This window comes from Lactuca saligna, chromosome 3, assembly GCF_052625555.1.
Source record: "Lactuca saligna cultivar CGN05327 chromosome 3, ASM5262555v1, whole genome shotgun sequence".
Lineage (NCBI taxonomy): Eukaryota > Viridiplantae > Streptophyta > Magnoliopsida > Asterales > Asteraceae > Lactuca > Lactuca saligna.
The window spans coordinates 78,731,444-78,749,291 of NC_136419.1; the positions used below are offsets into that span (position 1 = coordinate 78,731,444).

Genomic DNA, 17,848 nt, shown 5'->3' on the forward strand with positions numbered 1-17,848 from the left:
ATTAATTTGTATTTATTTTTAATTGAAAATTCGAAGGCATTATCCGAAGACGAGTCATAGCTCTGATCCGAGGTACGCGCCGCGTACTCGAGTACGCCCCGCGTACAGCCAAAGTGTCGACACTTCGGATGACGCATGTGATGACGCATTTCGGAGGCAGTACGCGCTGCGTACTGCAGTACGCCCCGCGTAAATGAGGCTCCCAGCCTCCTATAAATAGGATGCGAGGGCAGCCGGCCAAATTGCTAATTTCCTCTCGTTTTTGTGCCGAAGCTCTGCGTTTTTACCCCCGAAGCCATCCCGAAGCCCCGGTAATATTCCCGAGTCCCGAAGCGAGTCCCGAGATCCCGAAGATCCCGAGAAGTGCGGTTTCCGAGCCGAAGCTCTGCCCACGAGAAGTTCGATTTTCGTAGAGATCTTCCAGATCTGCTGTGGATTACTACTTCTGCAAGTCGTAGTGCTGTCCGATCATCTTCTGATCAAGTGAGTGTATACTACCTTTCATAAACGCAATAATAATACAAGTATGGTTCGAGGGTATTAAGTTTATTGTCGTTTATATGTGTGAGTGTGTAGTTAATTTCTTCTAACGCATAATTATGAAGTATTTTATACGAAATACGTGTTATGTGTATAATTTTGATGTTATGTGCATGAATGTATATTCACTCTTTTCAATCTCATAGATCTGAATTGTTTTCTATGAAATACGTGTTATGTGGGTATGCCTCATCTGTTATGTGAAATATGTATTGGATGAAAATGCTATACAGGTTTTAAACTATGTATAAAAATATATATTTTTATCTACTAATATGTTGGGTAGAACATGGGTAGATAATTGGTGCGTAATAAACAGATGAGAGGCCTCGATGTTGTTGTTGTTGACCTAGTTATTCAGCGGAGTATGGATAACGACCACAAACTCCTTCTAGACAGTCTCGTGGAACGCTAGCAGGTTCATAACCTGTAGGTGTTGTGAACGATGTGTTCACCAGTGTACTCTATCCCCCTCATGGTTGCCTTTAGGATATCTATTGTTGAGGAAACCCCTTAGCAGTAATGTCCGTCCCGATGAAAATCCTAGATTAGGTCCCTTGAGATAGATGTTGTTTTAGGGACGTAAAGTGAGGATAACGGGAATGGGTAATCGGGATAGTGATTGGTTGGTGAAATTAAATATAATTTATTTATTGTGGGTTGAAAACCCTATATGCTCACCAGGCTCCCAAGCCTGACCCACTCAGTTTTAATTGTATTACAGGAAGTGGCGCAAGGGCGTAAGATGGACGAACCATCAAGTTGTTTTGTTTACAAGTCTGTATATGTATATATTTGTTGAATGACTTGTAATGTTATTGTTTATGCTTAATGGTCTGTATCGGAACATGACACCCCGAGTTTTAATTATATAATGAAAATGCATCTCTTGATGAAATGCTTTGATAAATATTATTTTATCATGTTTTGTTTTGGGAACAAATTCCGCAACTCTTTCAAATCAAAAGGATTTACTCTGAATTTATTTTAAAAGCATAAATGAAAATCGGTCTTTTCTGGCCGTGATTTTGGGGATGTCACAGTTGGTATCAGAGCATTAGTTTAAGCGAACTAGGAATTTGTAGGATTTCTAAACTTAAACTTAGGATGCTAAGTGGAGATTGCGAGGTGTGTGTCTGTTGAATTTTAGACACAAGCACTAGTTTATTTTAGGAAAGTTGCCTAAAATGCTTTTATGTGCTAAATGTTATATGTTGCCATATATGATATTATTTGTTCGGATCTACGGTTTATTGCCAACCGGATCTGAAGGTTTATGTGTTTAGGATTCTAAGCGTATATGTACGATATTAGAACTAGCATGTAATCGTTTGGAGTAATAAGGTGAAATTATTCGGTGTGTAGATCAAAAATGGTGAGAACAAGGAGTGGCGTTGGAAACACGGATGAAAACAGGAATCAATCGCCAGTGATTGAGCAAATACCTGTTGTAGCAACAGCACCAGAACAGATCACCATGGCTGGAGTGCAAGTCATGATTCGGGCTATGTTAGCCGAACAAAGGGAGGAGATGCAACAAATGTTGCATAACAATAGGGACGAACCTATCATACCTATTGAGGAACCTGAATTGATTCCCGAGCAGTCGGAGGAAGGGAACAATAGTCGTATTTTGAGTCAAGTTGGGACTTAAGAAGAACGAAGGAACAATCCGGAAAGGAGAAACAACAACGATGGGCGAATGTACAAGAATTTCTTGGGCGCCAAACCGCCAAGTCTTTCTGGGAGCCCAAAGCCTGTTGAAATAATGGATTGGATCTCCGAAATGGAGATGGTATTTGAAAGTTGCGGCTGTAGCAACAAACAAAAGACTGTATTTGCAGTCAGACAACTGAAGACTGGAGTATTAAGTTGGTGGAAGTTGTTGGCAGATACTATGCCACAAGGGAAAGCTCTGAAAATGTCATGGGAAGAGTTCTTGGAACAACTAAGGGTGCAATATTGTTCAGAGATAGATCTGATTGATCTTAACAATGAGTTCCAAAACTTGAAGAAGGGGAGGATGAGCGTAGACGACTACGCTATGGCATTCACTGAGAAAATGAAATTATTTCCGTACCTAGTGCCAACGGAACTCTCCAATATTGAGAGGTTTGCTAATGGACTGCCTGGCGACTTTGGCCCGACAGTCAAGATGGCAACTACTCTGAAAACGGATGTACGTGCAGCTAAGAATGTGGAGGCCCAGCAGAAAGAGAAGGGTCTGGAAAGGGTAGAAGTTGGCGAAAAGAGGAAGTTCGATGGAACTTCAGGGTCCAATAAGAAAAACAAGTTCTTGAAGTCTGGTTCGAGGGGAAGTGGGGGCGAAGCGAAATGGTGCGACAAATGTAAGAAGAAGCATCATGGAAAGTGTGAGGTAGTGACCACATGCTACAAGTGTGGAAAGCCAGGTCACTATGCCAATGAATGTACCCTCACAAAGAAAGTTTGTTATGGTTGTGGTGAGGAGGGACACATGTCGAGGGACTGCCCAAAGAAGAAGGAGGCAGCAAGACCCAACATTCCGCCAAAGCCAAAGGCGAGAGCATTCCAGATGACACTGGAATCTGCTAAAGATGAAGCTGATGTCGCTTCAGGTACCTTTCTCGAAAACAAATTGCCTGCCCAAATTTTATTTGATTCTGGAGCCAACTACTCCTTTATATCGCATGAATTTGGTAGAAAACTAGCCTTGCCTGTTGATAGACTAGATAATGCTTTATTAGTCGAAGTTGCTAGTGGCAAGTTTGTACCTGTTAGCCATCATATGAAAAACATCTTAATCGACCTTAATGGGAATAAGTTCCACGAGGAATTATTGCCTATCGAACTTAATGGTTTCGACATCGTGTTGGGAATGGATTGGCTTAGTGTCAATGATGCCGAGATATTATGCAAGAAGAAGATAGTGAAGGTAAACCCACCAGGAAAGGAATCATTTATGGTGTATGGGGACAAACGCAAAGTGAATTCTGGAATCATTTCCCTAATGAAATCCAGAAAATGTTTGACCAAAGGATGTACATCATATTTAGCATTCGTGATTGATGCTAAGAAGGAAAAGAAGGTGATGCAGAGTATTCCCGTGGTGTGTGATTATCCGGAAGTATTTCCCGAAGATCTTCCTGGATTACCACCTGATAGACAAGTAGAGTTCAGAATAGACTTGTTACCAGGAACCACGCCAATAGCAAAAGCACCTTATCGATTAGCACCGACAGAGATGAAGGAGCTGATGATGCAACTTCAGGAATTGTTGGACAAAGGTTTCATTAGACCTAGTTCATCACCCTGGGGAGCTCCGGTGTTATTCGTGAAGAAGAAAGATGGAAGTATGAGAATGTGCATTGATTACAGAGAGCTGAACAAGGCAACAATAAAGAATAGATATCCGTTGCCGAGGATTGATGACCTATTCGATCAGCTACAAGGTTCAAGTTATTTCTCAAAGATCGACTTGAGGTCAGGATATCATCAGCTAAAAGTGAGAGAGCAGGATATAGAGAAGACTGCGTTCAGAACTAGATATGGACACTACGAGTTCTTGGTTATGTCGTTTGGACTAACCAATGCTCCGGCAGCATTCATGGATTTAATGAATAGGGTTTGCAATCCGTTCCTTGATAAATCTGTGATAGTGTTCATAGACGACATTTTGATTTACTCGAAAGGCCAGAAGGAGCATGACAGACACTTGCGAGAAGTGTTAGAAGTCTTGAAGAAGGAGAAGCTGTATGCTAAGTTCTCCAAATGTGATTTTTGGATTCGTGACATCCAATTCTTGGGTCACGTGGTCAACCAAGAAGGGATAATGGTTGATCGAAGCTGTGATGAAGTGGGAACAACCGAAAAGTCCCACGGAGATCCGAAGCTTTTTAGGATTAGCCGGATATTACCGAAGGTTTATCCAAGGCTTTTCTTCGATTGCTACTCCATTGACAGCTTTGACCCACAAAGGAGCTACTTATGCTTGGAGTGAGAAGCATAAAGAAGCATTCGAGAAGCTAAAGAAGAAGCTATGCGAGGCACCGATACTTTCTCTACCCGATGGAGTTGAAGACTTCGCCGTTTATAGCGATGCGTCTGGGGTTGGATTGGGTTGTGTTTTAACCCAAAGAGAAAAGGTGATAGCATATGCGTCTCGACAGCTGAAGGAGCATGAAAAGAATTACCCGACTCATGATTTGGAGTTGGCAGCGGTAGTTTTCGCTCTGAAAATATGGAGGCATTACCTCTATGGCACTAAGTGCAAACTTTTCACTGATCATAAGAGTCTCCGATATCTCTTTAATCAGAAGGAATTGAATATGAGGCAACGACGCTGGCTGGAATTACTTAAGGACTACGTCTGTGAGATACTTTACCACCCCGGTAAGGCTAATGTTGTTGCTGATGCTCTCAGTCGGAAAGTCAATCTTGAAAGGAAAAGGCCAAGAGCGTTGAGAATTGAAGTTGTCTTGACCATTGTGGAAAGTATAAAGAAAGCTCAAGAGGACGCTTCTGAGAAAAATGACCGAAAGGAGGAACGTTTGGGTAAAACGTTGGTGTTTGGTACAAACGGTCATGGACTGAAGGTATTCCAAGATCGTATTTGGGTACCTAAGTCAGGAGGAATTAGAGATCTTCTGATGGAAGAAGCTCACAAGACCATGTATTCGATTCATCCCGGTAGCACTAAAATGTATAGGGACCTGAAACCCTACTACTGGTGGCCGACGATGAAGCTTGACATTGCGAAGTATGTGGCCGAGTGTGTGACTTGTGCGAGAGTCAAGACACAACATCAGAAACCGTATGGGAGTTTAGAACCATTGCATGTGCCTATAGGTAAGTGGGAAGACATTGCTATGGATTTTGTCACTAAACTGCCCAGAACAAAGAATGGTCACGACATGATTTGGGTGGTCGTTGATCGATTCACTAAGAGTGCGCATTTCATAGCCGCCAGGGAGAAATGGTCTATGGAAAAGCTTGCGAATTCTTATGTGAAGGAAATTGTGAGACTTCACGGTGTTCCGCTAACAATTGTGTCGGATCGTGATAGTCGTTTCACCTCACGATTTTGGAAAAGTCTACAAGAGGAATTAGGTACCAAGTTGTGTTTAAGTACAGCTTACCATCCGCAGACTGATGGTCAGAGTGAAAGAACGATACAAACACTTGAAGATATGCTAAGAGCATGTACCTTGGAATTCCTAGGTAACTGGGATGAACATTTACCGTTGGTAGAATTTTCCTATAACATAGTTTTCACTCGAGCATTAAGATGGCACCTTACCAAGCTTTGTATGGACAAAAGTGTCGTACGCCGTCTTGTTGGCTTGAGGCTGGGGAAAAGTAGTTTATGGGACCGAAGATGGTTCATCAGACTGCTGAAAAGTTGAAAAAAATTATGGAAAGAATGTTAGCAGCTCAAGATCGTCAAAAGAGTTATGCTGACAAAAAGCGAAGACCGATGACTTTTGAAGTTGGAGATTCGGTTTTGCTTAAAGTCTCGCCGTGGAAGGGACTTATAAGATTTGGTAAAAGGGGAAAGTTGAGTCCAAGGTTTATTGGACCGTTTAAAGTTCTTCAGAGGATTGGGAACCAAGCTTACAAGCTCGAACTACCAGAAGAACTGAATGGAATTCACAACACTTTTCATGTGTGTTATTTACGGAAGTTCACGGGGGAAATTCCCGACATGATTCCACTTTCGGAGTTGAGAATTGATGAGAACAAAAGGTTGATTGAAGAACCAGAGGCAATCGTTGATTGAAGACAAGATGGTCGAGTTAGTGCTTGTCCGATGGAAACACACGAACGGGCCGAATCTCACCTGGGAGACGGAGAGTGACATGAGGAGTCGCTATCCGCATTTGTTTGTTGATGTGTGATTCCGGGGACGGAATCATTCTAAGGTGGAGAGAATTGTAATGCCTGTGTTTCCAGGCTTGCCATTTTTAGCAATGTAATGGTCTAGGTTAACCTTTGTAACCCGTTTTGAAATAATAAGATTGTATTATTTGAGTATTATGTGTTTTGTGCTTAATTGCTTAATTATGTGGTTTGATTAATTAAGAATAAAAATAAGCGTCAAAATTTAAGTGTAAATTAAACTTGATATCTTTAGATAATGTTGTAGTAGTTGAAACAAGGTTTCCGGGGATATAAAGAATGCCGAAATCCGAGTTATAACGAGGAAGTTATGACCTGTCGAAGTTTCACGACAGAACCGGCAACGCTGTATAACGTAAAAAGTGAGATTTACGTTAAAGCGATATTTAGCCTTAGTGATCTAAACGAGAATCGAAGATCTCATTGTTAGTATCAAAGCAATAAAAAGTTAGGCGAGAACGGACGTCGGACGAAGAAGTTATGAATTTATAACGAAATTTTCTGTCCCGGCCTATTAGAAATAAATAATAAAAATAAATTCAAAATTAGCCGACGGAGTCTAAACGAAAGTTGTAGAGCGTAGTCTCACCTTTCCGTGGATATAAAGAACGTCGAAAACGGAGTTCGTATGAAGAAGATATGAATTTCCGAAGTTTATTAATTAATTTGTATTTATTTTTAATTGAAAATTCGGAGGCATTATCCGAAGACGAGTCACAGCTCTGATCCGAGGTACGCGCCGCGTACAGCCAAAGTGTCGACACTTCGGATGACGCATGCGATGACGCATTTCGGAGGCAGTACGCGCTGCGTACTGCAGTACGCCCCGCGTAAATGAGGCTCCCAGCCTCCTATAAATAGGATGCGAGGGCAGCCGGCCAAATTGCTAATTTCCTCTCGTTTTTGTGCCGAAGCTCTGCGTTTTTACCCCCGAAGCCATCCCGAAGCCCCGGTAATATTCCCGAGTCCCGAAGCGAGTCCCGAGATCCCGAAGATCCCGAGAAGTGCGGTTTCCGAGCCGAAGCTCTGCCCACGAGAAGTTCGATTTTCGTAGAGATCTTCCAGATCTGCTGTGGATTACTACTTCTGCAAGTCGTAGTGCTGTCCGATCATCTTCTGATCAAGTGAGTGTATACTACCTTTCATAAACGCAATAATAATACAAGTATGGTTCGAGGGTATTAAGTTTATTGTCGTTTATATGTGTGAGTGTGTAGTTAATTTCTTCTAACGCATAATTATGAAGTATTTTATACGAAATACGTGTTATGTGTATAATTTTGATGTTATGTGCGTGAATGTATATTCACTCTTTTCAATCTCATAGATCTGAATTGTTTTCTATGAAATACGTGTTATGTGGGTATGCCTCATCTGTTATGTGAAATATGTATTGGATGAAAATGCTATACAGGTTTTAAACTATGTATAAAAATATATATTTTTATCTACTAATATGTTGGGTAGAACATGGGTAGATAATTGGTGCGTAATAAACAGATGAGAGGCCTCGATGTTGTTGTTGTTGACCTAGTTATTCAGCGGAGTATGGATAACGACCACAAACTCCTTCTAGACAGTCTCGTGGAACGCTAGCAGGTTCATAACCTGTAGGTGTTGTGAACGATGTGTTCACCAGTGTACTCTATCCCCCTCATGGTTGCCTTTAGGATATCTATTATTGAGGAAACCCCTTAGCAGTAATGTCCGTCCCGATGAAAATCCTAGATTAGGTCCCTTGAGATAGATGTTGTTTTAGGGACGTAAAGTGAGGATAACGGGAATGGGTAATCGGGATAGTGATTGGTTGGTGAAATTAAATATAATTTATTTATTGTGGGTTGAAAACCCTATATGCTCACCAGGCTCCCAAGCCTGACCCACTCAGTTTTAATTGTATTACAGGAAGTGGCGCAAGGGCGTAAGATGGACGAACCATCAAGTTGTTTTGTTTACAAGTCTGTATATGTATATATTTGTTGAATGACTTGTAATGTTATTGTTTATGCTTAATGGTCTGTATCGGAACATGACACCCCGAGTTTTAATTATATAATGAAAATGCATCTCTTGATAAAATGCTTTGATAAATATTATTTTATCATGTTTTGTTTTGGGAACAAATTCCGCAACTCTTTCAAATCAAAAGGATTTACTCTGAATTTATTTTAAAAGCATAAATGAAAATCGGTCTTTTCTGGCCGTGATTTTGGGGATGTCACAATAGGTTTATAATGTTACCTTAATTGTTATGTAGCAATAACAATCATAATTCCTCCTTGAATTGACTTTGGAAGGCTTAGAGTCACAATTGTCACTCCTCTAATGGCTTACAAACACCAAGAGCAAATGGAGAAGATATGAGGAGAGAGGGGAGGTATAAGAATTCGTCTTTAGGACCTCTTGGGAAGGGATACACGAATTCATGAGCCTTAGGGGGTTTATATAGGTGTAAAGATTAGGGTTTTAGTCCTTATCCTTATTTAGTTGCGTGCCTACCAAGTAACCATAAGATAAGTCTTAGAAACCCTTATCCTACTCGAATTCTAAGGCCTTATCACCTTAGATTCGTCCAACCCATTAATAAGATAATCCTTACCTTATTTTGTAACTATCACATAATTACAATTCAGCCCCTCTAGTTTAATTAATTACACTTGATCACAAAATTAATTCTTAATTAGTTATTGACCAATATTAATTAAACAAATATGATTTCTCCTTTAATATATTATTCTTATAACATATTAATAAATCATAATAACCTCTCTCTCTTTATTTATTTCTCCAATCAAGTTGCTTTGGTGAAGGCAACCCAAAAGGACCATGCACCATCGGGTCAAGTACATACCAAAATAGTTATAAACTTATACAATAATCCAACAGTCTCCCACTTGGATAAGTCTAATAACTATTATACGTATGACTTCAGATCCTGATCTACAATCGTAGCTTTCCAAAGCTGCTGTCAACTCTGATCCTATCAGATACGCGTGTCCTTAGATAAGGGATCATATATTCCTCCATTCTAGATATCGTATGAGACATGATTTCTAATCATTCTCTTTGTACTATCTCTCGATTATCGATTTATGACGACTGACTAATTGAACAAATCAAATTAGCCCTAGCCCGGCCGAGCATTTACGTTTGTCATCACTAAACCATCGAGGGGCCCAAAGATATCGTATTTATTCTACTTGGGATAAAAGGAACGGATAAACTTTAATACAATGCTTGCTTGCACTCACTCACCCAATCACACAGAACAATATGTTTTATAACACCGAGTTACTAGTGCGTTTTCATATTATCAATATGCAACCGATTAGCAAGATACAACTCACACATCTCGGTTTCAAGAATATAAGATGTTATCGTCTCACCAATCACTCGTGATACAATTCATGGAGTGATCCAAGTGAGCATGGGTTTAATCCAATGCTCAAATTCATATTCATAAGCACTCATGAACGTTGCAGCAAACATTTGCTTATGTCTAATACTCTTTTAGACAATCCACACATCAATTCACGACAGTCTTCACTCATATCTACTTCCAACATATGAACGACTGTGGCCCGTTTGAATAATTTGATTATTCTTAATAAACTCAATTATTCTGGAAGTCAAAACATGCAAAGTGAAACACAAGAATAGTACTAATCACATATGGCCTCAACCCTTTGAGTATAAATAAAACTCCTTTTATTTATCACCATATCGATTACTCATTATTTGTCATTTCGGGTAATCAACTTCTTACTTGAATTACAACACTTATCCCATGCTCCTAGCATGCACACAATGTTCACCTATGGTTCTTACTTTGTGAAATAGATCACATTGAACACATTTCCAATCATTCTCATTTCACAACTCCAAATCCTTTTTCATAAGTGTAAGAATATCAAATTCTCGCTACTTATAGAATATGTCAGATTCTAACACTTTATGCAACGATCCTTTCGTAATGTCACTGCATCAAAGTCACAAAGACTATTGCCAATGATATTACAAAGTTCTCTAACGGAGATCGTTACAAGACAATTCCTTAGATATGATGTCTCTCACTCAAAGTACATTTCTTTGAACATCCTTTTGCATAAAAGTTTCTAATCTAGTCATAGATTTTTAATATTCAATTCCCAATATGGACACGCTTCCATATTTTCCATATGACAACTTATTCTTAATAGAATCTTTTCTATTCATAATAATGTCGATATGGTCCATTCAATACCATGCTTCCAACTACTCATAAGCAACCAATCCTCATCGAACTTTGGATTGTCCTTTGATAGTTGTTTAATTATTTTAGTCAAAACCGATCCTAGTCCCTTTTCCCTCTAAATGCGCTAGACATTTGGAAAATTTTAGAATGGTCAAACATTAAAGCATTTGCAATCGATCCTATACCCGAAGTGTATGGGACACGATGCATAATGTTTTATTTGCTATGTTCTCAAAATTCGAATTGTGAAGAGGAATGCCGTAATCATAATCGAAAATTTTAAGAACACACTATGTACCTTTGACTAAATTTATTAACATTTCTCAACCTAAGCCTTTAGATTTGAAATGAAGCATAATATTCTCTCCCTTAATTATAGCAAAACAACTATTCCATCCTTACAACTTTGCAAAGAATGACTCTTGTTTTCTATAATTAATATTGCCAACTTGCAATACTTTCCTTAATAATCATACAATCATAACATTTATGCTCCCACTATCATGATGATTATTATAAAACATAACACTTATGCTCCCACTAGCTTCGATATGTATTCATAAACATCTTAACTTTCAGAAAACAATACCTATTGAATTTCTTAAGTCAATGTTTCTAATACTTAGTACTTTGATAATCTTTTATCAAGGCCTCTTAAGCTTATACACCTTTGCCTTAGATAGTTCATATGTGTGTCTAAACAATTAAAACTAATTGCCAAACCTCACAATTCAAATCATGGAAAGGGATACCGTAACCATAATTGAATCCAAGAATGCAACTTTACAATCACTATCTTCTTAAAATCTTTCTTAGTGAAATCATTTCCTCACAATCATTTTCATGAATGAGGAAATCTTATGACACTTAGATTTTAATGGTGTATAAGTTCATGTCCATGTGAATTTGTTAAAACCAAAGTTTACGACAAATTCAAACTCATATGGACCGAACTTTCTTAATCTTGATTTCTTGCCTTATGGTAGCACAGCTGCCCACCACGTCTTCCAAGTAGTTAAGCAGCTCACCTTTTCCTATCAATGTACCTTTCATTGATCAAGGTGCCTTGCCTTTTATGCGTTCAAAATGAGAACTCATAGAACTCACATTCATAATTAACTCAATTGGAAACAGTACAGAAACAAAATAATGTCAACACGATAGGTTGTAAACCTCAACTCGTGTGCTAGTGATGATCGATAAGGTTTATTTGATTTGTTCTTGAAACCTTTCAAGACCATTAAGACTCTCACTGACTCCTTGACATATAAGATTCTCTTGTCAATAAGCATTTCTCGACAAACAAATATTCAAGAGTTAGTGTAGTTTTTATCAAAACACTTCATAAATTGGTCCTAGTTGGTCTTTGTCCTATCCAAGACATCACAACTTTCCACATTTGATGAACGTTATAAACCTTTTAATATTTGTCACTCATTGTCACAATCTTAACACTAAGACTTGTTTTGGAACGAAGTATGATTGACTTCTTGATTTTAACCATTTCTTCAATTCTTGATTCCTCTACTTAGACATACAATTGTACTTAGACTCACTTAGAGGATCAATTAAGATATGGTTCTTAATCATAAAGACCTATCATAAAGCATAAAAGGTACTCTCCCTTCTTCTTAGAATGGAGAAACTTTTATCTTTCTGCCTACTTGATTCTTCTTATTCGTTTTGCTATTGATTTAAACCCTTTTAATCAATTCCGAATTACACTTAATCTTATAAGTATAATCATATTTACTAAACCTTTAGTAAATCATGACGAATATCTTTGTTACTCTTATGGTGGACTTCATCAACACACGACTTTGTGTGATCGATCTCCTAGTCCTTCACTTGACACTTTGTCAACGAATTTGTCTAATTTCCAAATATGAAATTTCTCATTCATCATGCAACCAAGTTGCTTGATTCCAAATTTTAGTCCAATTGAAATTTGGGCGATGAGAAACTCTCCCTATTTGGTAAATTCTCGACATTTCCATAAATAGCATAACTAAGAATCATATCCATTCGTTGTAGAAATATGCAAACATCAATTTTCATAACGATTTCATTGCAAGGAAGTAAACAAATAAATAAATAAGTCAAACAAAATTTATTTTATTTATAAAAGCAGCGGAAAAACATTTGTCCATACAATGCAAAATCTATTGAAAACTATGTAAAAGGAAAATTTCTAACAACTCTATCATAACTATCTAAGCTCAAAATCCAATCTTCAAGTCCATGCGATCAAGATCTATCTCTTGTGATTAGATTCATGTTGCTCTCTTATCAAGCTTCCTTTCTTTTCACCGATCCTGCAAAACATTCAAATGCAATCTTATCACATCATGTATTAAGAATCAACGAATAGGAACTTAACGGAGTTAGATAGTGGATTTTACCTGAAGCGTAGTCATACTTTTGACTCTCCCATCTCTTAGATCTCTTAAGTAAATAGGGAAACTTCATCTCCAATGCCCCTTCTCTTGGCAATAAAAGCAAATTGACTCTTTTGGAACAACAAATGGAACTACTTCAGACATCGCCTTTCTTTTATGATCAAACTTTTTGATCATTGCAATTTCAGACATCGCCTTTCTCTTATGAACAACAAATGGAACTACTTCAGACATCGGACAAGCACTAACTCCACCATCTTACGTCGCAATTTCTTAGTCTTTCGGTTAACAATTGCCTCCGGTTCCTCAATCAACTTTTTGTTCTCATCGATCCTCAACTCCGAAAGTGGAATTATGTCGGGAACTTCTCCCGTGAACTTCCTCAAATAACACACATGGAAAGTGTTATGAATTCCATTCAGTTCTTCTGGTAGTTCGAGCTTGTAAGCTTGGTTCCCAATCCTCTGAAGAACTTTAAACGGTCCAATAAACCTTGGACTTAACTTTCCCCTTTTTCCAAATCTTATAAGTCCCTTCCACGGCGAGACTTTAAGCAAAACCGAATCTCCAACTTTAAAAGTGATCGGTCTTCGCTTTTCGTCAGCATAGCTCTTTTGACGGTCCTGAGCTGCTAACATTCTCTCCCTATACTGTTTGGATTGGATCTCATCAACTCATGCCTAGAATCCCAAACGCTTGCATAATAGTCACTCAACTTCCCATTAATTATTGATAATGCCCTCATCCTTGATCTATAACACTTTGACCATGTGATTTGGCAATTAAATTTAATTTGTATTTTAACCTGAATCTCCGTGCATGTTAAGTTAGGTTGCCTAATAAGCTCCTTCACAAATTATCTTGCTAACCAAGTAGGATTTAGCTTTAAATTGTTAAAACTCCTAACACATGTATACAAGTCTACAATCTTTTTTACTTGGAATGACCTTTCAGTACTCATCTAAGAAGCCCTAACCACGAATAGACACTTCTCTAGAGCACTACCACATATTGCTACTAGTTTATCACTATTACACTTTTTGAAATGAATTTGATAACCCTTACTGATATCATATTTAATTAAAAACAATTGAGTTCACATGGGGATTCATACGTTGCACCAAGCACTAGTTTCATTAACTTCCATTTCACCTTTAGGTTGTGGGCAGAATACTCGAAATCATCATCAGTCTCTTCTTCATCACTACCTTGCATATACTCTAAGTTCGATTCTTGGTTGTGGTTTTGTGGTTGAACATTATTTTGACCTTGAGCATCATCATCATCGTTTTTTTCATAGAGAATGTTTAGAAATTAATCTCTGTATTGGGAAATTGGTTTCCTTTTAAAATAAATCATCAAGCTTCACATCTATAGTATCCAAATCATACACGTCCTCGATTTTCCTCATTCGAGATGAATAAAAACCCTAATTTGCCAAGGTGGATGAAACGAGAAAAAGGAGAGAAAAAAATGTTGGAGTTTCTTCATGAAGGTGTTTGTTTTACCTTAATTCACATAAAACATTTAATGTCAAATCAACAAATGCAACACACAAAATAAGGGTGACCATATGAAAATGACCAAGATGTTCAATTTATCCGGTATCTTAAGTTATTTTGTTCAAAAAAAATTTAGGACTAAATGTAAATTTTTCCAGAAGTTTTGAAAATTTTCGAATATTTTCTTTTTAAGTTCAAAGATAAAAAATCATGAAACGACAGCGTATGAAGGGCGGGATTGGCGGATCAATGTATGGCCAATTGGCCATCAAAGTCTTTTCTTTTCTTTTCTAGTTTCTACCAACAAGTGAGAAAGAGTGAAAGACATAATAACGACGGCGTGCTGTGGATCCATGGTCGATATTGGATCCAATGCCTTCAACAGTGAAACCCCTAATCCAATCATAAACCCAAAAACCTTAATAACTTGAATCTCAATCATACAAATCCAAGTTTCTCTTACACTCCCTCATTGTTGTCAGACAGATTTCCTTACTTTTCCACCTTTAGGTTTACCAATTTTGACTTGTGATGGGTAAAGGCGGTGGCTGCGTACCAAGTAAGAAAAGCCCACCCGCGGTTGACACCGGCAATGGTCCGGTCAGTATCAGTTCGCCGACCACCGTGGCGGAATCTCAAAGAAGAGACATTGAAGTCCCGATAGTGACAACGGCTAAGCTTAAGATACTGATTGTGTTCTACTCGATGTACGGGCATGTTGAGACACTGGCGCGTAGGATGAAGAAGGGAGTCGACGGCGTTGAAGGAGTGGGAGCGGTTTTGTTCCGTGTACCGGAGACGTTGTCGGATGATGTACTGGCGAAAATGCGGGCGCCATCGAAGGACGATGAGATTGGCGAGATGTCATCAATTCATGAGCTGGAATCAGCGGATGGATTTTTGTTTGGGTTTCCGACGAGGTATGGGTCTATGGCGGCGCAAATGCAGGCGTTCTTCGATTCCACGTCGCAGTTATGGGGAGAACAGAAGCTCGCCGGAAAACCAGCCGGATTTTTCGTGAGTACTGGTACACAGGGCGGCGGACAAGAGACCACCGCGTAAGTCCCCCATTTCTGATTGCAATTATCAATTGAAATGTGATTAATGCTCGTCTTTATCCAATCAACAAGACCCTGCTACTAATTTTTTTATTAGGGTTTGCAATCGAATCAAAATTGATTGTCCCAATTGATTACGAACCCTTACTACATATAATACTTTCATGCCCAGTGTTTTTTATGCTGAATTCATCTTTGCATCTATGTAATTGTTATGTTCAAATGCTAATCCCTATTTATTTATCGATCTTCTCACTATTGTCAATTGTGTCTTTTTGATTTTTGACTTAATGGGACAATGACTTTCTTTTTCTTATTTACTTAGTGGCTTAATTTGGATAGTTAGTTAGTTATACGGTTGTTTGATATTTGCTGACCGAGTCGTGTCAGATATTAAACAGTCTGAATCTGACAGGGGCAACGCAGACTGACTTATTGGAAATTGTGTAGATGGACAGGGATCACACAACTAGCACACCATGGGATGCTTTTTGTTCCAATAGGGTATACATTTGGGGCAGGAATGTTTAAAATAGAGGCAATTAGAGGGGGTTCACCTTTTGGAGCTGGAGTATTTGCTGGAGATGGGACACGTCAGCCTACTGAAACAGAATTAGCACTTGCTGAACATCAAGGAAAGTACATGGCTGGTGTTGTAAAGAAGCTAGCACAACCTTCTTGATCTCTTTCTTCTTCACATTCAAAGGTTTATACAATTTGTGGCTTTGAATTTGATTTTTGGATACGTTGAAACGATATGTACATTTGTAATCATATACATTTTGTTTGTTTGTTTGTTTGTGGTGGATGTGGTGTTGTTTTGTGTATGGTTTGAATCGAATTTTGTATTTTTCTTGGGCTTAATGAGTTAAGCATTTAAAATGAACAAACTATATGGTTGTTTTTTTTGACTTAGGGATTGTTTTTTTTTTACTTGATGAGCTTAGTTGGTTAAGCATTTAATCTGAATCGTTATGCATGGTTGTTTTTTTGTACTTAATGTGAATGAGTTGAGGAAAAAACATGGATTAATGTATTCAGACATCAATGTAGAGATAAAGTGAGCATTTTATTCGGATAGACATCATTACTTATTTAGATAACTTATTTTGCTTAGAAAAAAACATACTTTATATGCTGTGTAACATTTTATACGAATAGACATCATTACTTATTCAGACAAATTATTCATATATCTCATGTTAAAGTTTATGAATATAATAAAAATTATTTGTTGCAATGTAAGAATAAAATGAGCATTTAGTCATACTTAGATGACTTATTTAGCTTAGAAAAAAAACATACCTTATATGTTGTGTAACATTTTATTCGAATAGATCATCACTTATTTAGTCAATTTATTCATACATCTCATGTTAAAACTAATCAATATTATAAAATTTGTTTGTTGCAATCTAAGAATAAAATGAGCATTTAGTCATATTTAGGTTAAAGAGAATGGTAACATGTTTATCATGTTATTACATCAGATTTTTCAAAGCCACATCATATTTTTTTGAAGCCACGTAGGTTAGGAGTGTGTTAACACCCAAAATGTGAAAATGTAGGAAGTGGTAGTTTGTTAGTTTAATGAGTTTTATTTTTAAAAAAAAATTAAAAAAAAAGTACAAACTTAGATCAGCCAATAAGAACACAATATTCATGTTTCTCTCTTTTCTCTCCTGTCGTTCAGCCCATAACGAGCCTTCCTTAGCGAGGTTGATATCATTTTGAAGGGGGTGGTGTTTAGCACCTTTAGCACTTCATTGGTGAGGGTCTTAGCATGCTCACTCCCTTCAGTCTTAGGTCCTGTTTGTTAAAAAAAAAAAAAAAAAACACACACTTCAAACCGTTTATTGCTGCGTTGCGCAACACTTGGCCATTCGCAGCTGTTTGCTTTTCAGAAGACTTCTGACCTAAAAACTGTTATGCGTGTGTTGTATGGCGTAACACTAAACTAACTGCTTCAAACCTCTTTACACCTTAGTTTAACTTACTGCAACAGTCTGCAGACGTTAAAAAACAAACATACTTTTTATTATATGCTGCAGCCGTTTTTTCCACCTCTTCTCTTCTGTTACACAGGATTACAGAGGTGGTCCGCAGACTTCACACAATTTCTCTTTGAAAAAACAAACACCTTAGATAACTTATTTAGCTTAGAAAAAAAAAACATATCTTATATGTTGTGTAACATTTTATTTGGATAGACATCATTACTTATTTAGTCAATTTATT

General features: G+C 37.9%; 1 protein-coding gene across 1 annotated transcript; it reads left to right on the forward strand.

Moving 5' to 3' along the window:
• Window positions 1-14,851: 14,851 nt before the first annotated feature.
• LOC145036932 (Quinone reductase family protein) lies at window positions 14,852-16,525 on the forward strand. Its single transcript, XM_078985460.1, has 2 exons — window positions 14,852-15,610; window positions 16,061-16,525. The coding sequence occupies exons 1-2, from the start codon at window positions 15,084-15,086 to the stop codon at window positions 16,290-16,292; spliced, it is 759 nt and encodes a 252-aa protein (XP_078841586.1). The 5' UTR covers window positions 14,852-15,083; the 3' UTR covers window positions 16,293-16,525.
• The last annotated feature ends 1,323 nt before the right edge of the window (window positions 16,526-17,848 follow it).